General features: G+C 48.3%; 1 protein-coding gene and 1 non-coding gene across 3 annotated transcripts in view; one reads left to right on the top strand and one right to left on the bottom strand.

Annotated features, from left to right (window-relative positions):
• Nucleotides 1-2,238: 2,238 nt before the first annotated feature.
• On the bottom strand, nucleotides 2,239-2,388 carry LOC143643089 (U12 minor spliceosomal RNA). The gene has a single exon (XR_013156127.1). It is a non-coding gene; the product is annotated as a U12 minor spliceosomal RNA (small nuclear RNA).
• Nucleotides 2,389-2,715: 327 nt separating this feature from the next.
• POLDIP3 (DNA polymerase delta interacting protein 3) overlaps nucleotides 2,716-6,076 on the top strand; it is a 38,116-nt gene continuing 34,755 nt past the window's right edge. Inside the window, exon 1 of one of the 2 annotated variants that reach the window (XM_077169067.1) lies at nucleotides 2,716-2,861. In XM_077169067.1, the coding sequence (XP_077025182.1) occupies nucleotides 2,803-2,861 (59 nt within the window). In that variant the 5' untranslated portion in view covers nucleotides 2,716-2,802. Of the gene's footprint in view, nucleotides 2,862-2,928; nucleotides 3,078-6,076 lie in introns of those variants that run through there. The other variant, XM_077169066.1, reaches the window with a different exon arrangement.

Genomic DNA, 6,076 nt, shown 5'->3' with positions numbered 1-6,076 from the left:
GGCCCAGTACTTACGTCTGATGCGGTGCTTGTGTCCATTGTAGAAAATTTGGAAAGTGCAGAAAAGTAGGTGCAGGAGGGAAAAAAAAACACCTAACATCCCAGGCAAACCTGCTCATGTTTGATTGTACCTCAAGAGTCAGCCCCAGCACTGTGGATACTGCTTTCCCTTGACCAAAGATGAGCTTTTCCAGACACATCATAAACCCAAAGGGATCACGGCTTGTAACTTGGAGAACCCCTGTCGGACATTTACACGGTTTCCCATCTGTGGACTTTGTAAATGACGTGTGAAGACGCCTTTGCCCGCCACTCAAATGATTCCTTCTAGGGTAGATTTCTGGAAGCAGAAGGCCTGGCTCAGGGGCGATGACCTTTAAATCCTCCCCACATGCCAACCTTATTTTTTCCTCTGCATTAAAGGGCTGTATTAAAGGGCGTCCTAGGCTCTGGGGAGCGAGTGGCCTTCAGGGTGCAGGGGGACCTTATTCCCTCAATTACGCTGTGTCCCGGCGCCAGGGAGTTGGTTGGGGAAGCCCCAGACAGCCCTTCCCTGCTGTGAGGAACTGGGGTTCTGCTGGGGAGGCTGCCCAGACAAGTAACAGGATGAGGTCATTTATAAGGCAGTGAGTAGAAGGCAGATGCCACCCAGGGCAGTGAGACAGTGCCAGAGTGAAGGGGGGAGCTGGCACTGTCAGGACAGGTGCTCAAAGCAGTGAGAACAGTTAAAGTATGAAGACCCGGAGAGTTAGGACCAACTCTGTAGAATAAACAGAGAGACTGAAGAAGGCAGGTGGTCAAATGGACAGTGCCTATGACCTTGCAGAGGGAGATGGGCACGAAAGAGGGAGTGGCCTGCAAGTGCAAAGGCCTGGGGGCAGGGACTCGCTGCTTAGCCTAAGGAACATGATGGAGGACTGTGTGGCTGGAGCAGAGCCAGGAAAAGGAGAGGATTGGGAAGCAATGCCGGGGACCCCCTCCTCACCTGTTCCTGGCCTGTGCACTGGGAATCCTCAGCAGGACAAGAATTCAGAGTGGGACCCATGTGTGCCAGGGATGGTGCCGAGCCCTTGATGCACACACATTAAATATTGCCCTTATTTTTGTCCCCATCTGGGTGAGAAGATAGAGGCCCACACACAGCATCTCCTGGAGCTGGGAAGACAGGGACGGATTGGGCCCAGTCCTCACTCTCTCTCCTGGCCTCAGTTTACTCCTCTGCAAAGAAAGGGGTGAGTGAGGTAAGCAGGTCAGCAATCCTCCAATCTCTCACACTTGGAACCCTTAAAAAAAATTTTTTTTAATTTAGTAACATACACATGAAATTTCCCGCTTTAACCTCTTTCAAGTATACAATTCACAGTTGCTTTTTTTCAATTGATTTTTGACAAGGGTCCCAAGACAATTCAAGAGGAAACGGTAAGCTTTTCAACAGATCTTGCTGGGACAACTGGATATTTGCATGCAAAGAATGCATGTGGACTCACACCATAGACAAGAACTAATTCAAGATGGATCATAGTGCAAGAGCTAAAACGAGAAAACTGTCAGAAAAAAACCTATGAGTATACCATCATCCATTACCAAAACTTTTCCATCACAAGGACTAACTCCTGCCATCGCCCTGGTTTCTCCATCTCTGCCCACCCCGCCCCACCCCTCACTCGCCCCACCCCTCACTCGCCCCACCCCTCACTCGCCCCACCCCTCACTCGCCCCACCCCTCACTCGCCCCACCCCTCACTCGCCCCACCCCTCACTCGCCCCCCATTCTTCCCTGCATAGGGTGCCTTCCTCATGTCAGGCTCTGTGCTGGAGTGGTGGACGGGTATGCGTTAGTTAAAACAAACATTGCAGGTAAGAAATGTTTAATAAACGAACCTACTGAACCCCCGCAACTATAAAATTATTTGCCTCAATTTATAGACCAGGAAACAGCCACAAGAAATGAAGGGACTTCCGTGTGAAGGTCACGCTGCGGAAAACTGTGGCGCATATGATGTGCGCACTAAACTACAACGCCATAAAAAAAAAAAAGCACACTTCACCACCACCTGGGCGCTACAAACGCGTTCATCAAACAAAATCTCCGTTTCTTTCACTCACTATGAACACAAAAACCAAGACCACGCACGCGCTAAACGATCAAATAAAAAAAAAAAATCCAGATGCAAAAACACAGCTTTTAGAGCGCACTCTATAAACTGTAAGTCGATCTATCATTCATAGAAATAGGGGCCGGGCAGATCGCAACACCCAGGCATCCCGCAAAGTAGGCGGGTCACCTTAGGGGCAACCTTTACCCGCTCAAAAATTCGTCTCACATTAGCAGTGAGGATTCGGGCGTCACCCCGAATCGTTATTTTCCTTACTCATAAGTTTAAGGCATAAAAGAAAACGGCAACCACCTTCCTAGGTATCAAGTTCCATTCTCATTAGCCCTACGATGAGTATCAAAGCGGCTCTCTGAGTGAACAGCCTCACCCTTTTGAAGTCTTCCCTACTCAACAGTTATTTTGTTTCATGTCATTTTTTATTTGACTTGTTTGTTCGTGGAGAATTAAGGAAGGACATTGCTCTGATCAGCCGTATGCAGATAAGCAGACCACATCGCGAAGGCTCACGGGGAGCATCCCTAAGGCTCTCGGGGAGTATCCCCTCCCCTTCCGGTCCTTGCCTGTTGAGTTGTCGCGAGAGTTCGTCGGCTGAACGCCGGAAGTAGCTAGTTGCTCCGTAGTTGCCGAAGGGGCGGGCTCGAGGGCGGAGGGAGCGAGCTGCTTTTCGGCTCGCTCGGCGCTGTAAGATGGCGGACATATCCCTGGACGAGCTAATCCGGAAGCGCGGGGCGGCGGTGAAGGGGCGGTAAGCGGCCTTTTCTCCTTTCGGGTTTCAAGGTCCGTGGTGTAGCGGAGCTCGGGGCAGAGGAGGGAGCGTCTCGGGCGCGATGCCGGAGGGCCGTCTGCGCCCGCCCCTGACCATGGCTGCGCTCCTCATTGGCTCGTCCGCGCCAGCGCCGCTGGCCCGCCCGCCCACTGGCTGGAGGTGCTGTCGTTCCCGAGGAGCCCATGGAGGCTTGAGGTGTCGCGGCCGGGGAGGGGGGCGGGTTGTCGGGTTCTGGGGAGCGTCCCGGGGCCGCCGAGAGGGGCAAGGCTAGCCTCTGGCGCCCCGGGCCCGCGTTCCGGGGTCCGCAGGGTCTCCCCGCACAGTTCCCTCTCCTGAGAAGACTGGCATTTGAACACCGCTCCTCCATTAATATCTCAGCTGTTCTGGGTGGGCCGTAGGCTTTCCCCAGTTTATACTTAAGGCGACTCGAGTTCAGCGGGAGGCGACTGGCTCAAACTCTGCCAGTTTGTTATTGCCGAAGCCGAGACTCAAGCCCAGAACTTTAAATTCCAAATCCTGCGCCCGTTTCACCTCCCCGGCTGTCTCTGTTAAGACTCACCTTCCTTTGTATGGCGTTTTAAGTTTTCTAAGCGCGTAGGTATACGCTGTCTTACTTGCTCTTTTCACCGTCCTACCGGCTCGCTGTTCACTAGCATATCCCTATTGTCCCCGTGAGAAACGAGCCGTGGAGCTCTGGGAAGCTGGGCTGGGGGAGCTGTAAGAGCTGAGTTGGGCTCAGGCATGGACAGAGAAACAGGTGGGACGACACGTAGGCTGACTTTTTTCTTGATCGGTTTAGCTATGAACTCGCAGGGCCAGCCATTCTGGACCTCTCGGGAGCCACGGAGATGATTTACAGTTATGTGCCCCTGGATTTCTAGACCCTTAAAAATTATTATTCATTTCCAGCCTTTTTGAGCCAAGTTCACCTGTCTGAAAAGTGAGAACTCTGCCAGCAGTTTTCTAACCCACGTTGATTAAGTTCAGATGTCTCTGTAACCATCCAGGCTCTAGAGGTATTGGATTTTGTTTCCTTGGACATTCGTTCACTCGGCAGGTGTTAATGTCTCCACCAGGCCTGTGGCTAGAAAATAGATTCTAGATTCTCTCATTCTTGATATCTGAACTGTCACCCCTTTCATCACCCCCCCTTGCACATATCCACTGCAACTGCCACCCATCACATAATTCACCAGCCACCCCTTCACCTGGCCTCTGGTTCATAACAGGAGTTTCCTCACCCGTAGTCTGTGAGTAATTCACTCCTACCTCTGCTCTCTGGTAACTGATGTGGTCCTCTGGCCACTTCTAAATCTGTCCAGGTTTTGGGGGCTGGTTTAGCAGTTGCTGAATGAGCCTGCTTCCTGTGCCATGCTCACTCTGCTGTTACTCCCCTCAGTTCTCCCCGGTCACCTTTCTGTTCCATCTGTAGTTGTTTACTGTTAGTGTGTGCAATTTTGTCTTGGAGGATGGGGTTGCAGATAAGTGGGGTTGTTTGGGTCCACGGAAAGAACGGATTGTGCGGGCAGATGTAGTCCAGGGCAGACACCACTGTTTACCTCTGGCCAGGTGATTTCTGAGTGGGGCAGTTTTCTCATTTGTAACGATGGTTCCTAGTAAGTCATTGAGAAGATTAAATGTGAGAATGTATAATTTAAATTTTGTGTTGTGTAATGTCCAACCATATGGTAGGTATTCAGCAAGTGATGGCAATTATTGGATGTCATGAACCTCTCCCTAAAGGAATAAAAGCACATGCTTCCCAGTTATTCATGCAACAAATAGGAGGCAGAGGGTGTAATAAAGAGAAGTTTTGGGGCTCTAGAATGAGACTGCCAAGGTTCAGTTCTCCCTCACTTTGCATATAATCTTATGGAAGTTATTTTAACATTCTATGCCTCTATAAAATGTGGGTAGTATCTACTTTACTAGATTATTGTCAGGGTTGAATAAATTATTATATCTAAAGCTGTTAGAAAAATACCTGGCACATACTAAGTGCTCAATAGAGTTAGCTTTTGTCATCATGGTTATTGAAGCTGTTTAAGTAAGGCAGTAACATGATCCAGTTTTCTGCTTGAGACTGATTAACATAGTAGCATTGCTACTATGTTAATATTGAATTGGGAGGTAAAGAGTACAGGCAGAGAGACCACTGTGGAAGAAAACTGGACTGTATCCTGTGTTTGGGTTTAAATTTGCCAGAAGCTTCATTTTTGTTTCATTTTTGTTGTGTACAACAACAAAGAGAAAAACTAAATCTGGGAATTCTTGCCAAAAACTGTGAAAGGTCTGAAATTTTACTTGCAAGCTTGCTTGTCAGGGTTTCATGGATGCTGGTAGAAGACATGGGAATCCTGGGACAGAGACAAAGAACAGTTTATTACTGATTATAATAGCACTTACCAAAGTACTGGCATTTTTGCACCAGATGCCAAATTCGGTTCTCACAGGGAATACCAAAAAGACCAGATGACACGTGCATGCTCAGTGGGTTGTTAGAGGAATCCTGAGCTTAGAAAACCCAAATATTTGTATTGGGCAGCAAGCATGCCTGTAAGCAGATCTGCCTTTTGCTTCAGGGGGAGAAGTTCAGTCTGCCAAGCTGTTTGCTTTATAAATATGCCTGTAAATAGTACAGAACAAAGAGCAGTTGGCCTGGCTTGCAAGAGACCCATGGAAAATTGTCCCCAACAGTTCCATTAATAAAGATCAATTTAATTGAAGTGAACAGATTTCATTTTCTACAGTAAATACACCCTGTTTTACATGCTTCCTGGAAGAATTTTCCATACCTTGAATTTTGGCTTTAATATTGCATAGATGTCACAGAAAGAACTTTTTGCTTAATAACTTAGGAAAAAACTTTGAATATCTCAGAAAGCTTCTTACCTCTTCTTACAGGCAGAGCCTGTAGAAGTGTGAATGGCTTCTTTCTTGTGTCTTGTGATCCTGAGGTCTTGGAATGTCCCTGTGCTCCAGGGCAACCATTCTGTTCTGTGTTCATCACACCTGTGAGTGGAAAGAAGGCTTATCATTGTCATTATCATTATTATTATTATCTGGGCCCTCAATCATCTGTATTTTTTTTGAGTAATGAGATTAGCAAGAGGGAGGGATGATTTTGAGTGATACTTCATTCGGGCTATGGTGGAACCTTCCCCATGCATAGCACGTCTCTCCTGTGACTTCTG

The sequence above is a fragment of the Tamandua tetradactyla genome, chromosome 7, assembly GCF_023851605.1.
Source record: "Tamandua tetradactyla isolate mTamTet1 chromosome 7, mTamTet1.pri, whole genome shotgun sequence".
NCBI classification, from domain to species: domain Eukaryota; kingdom Metazoa; phylum Chordata; class Mammalia; order Pilosa; family Myrmecophagidae; genus Tamandua; species Tamandua tetradactyla.
The sequence above is the reverse complement of the archived record's forward strand: the minus strand, read 5'-3'. Positions and strand labels throughout refer to the sequence as shown.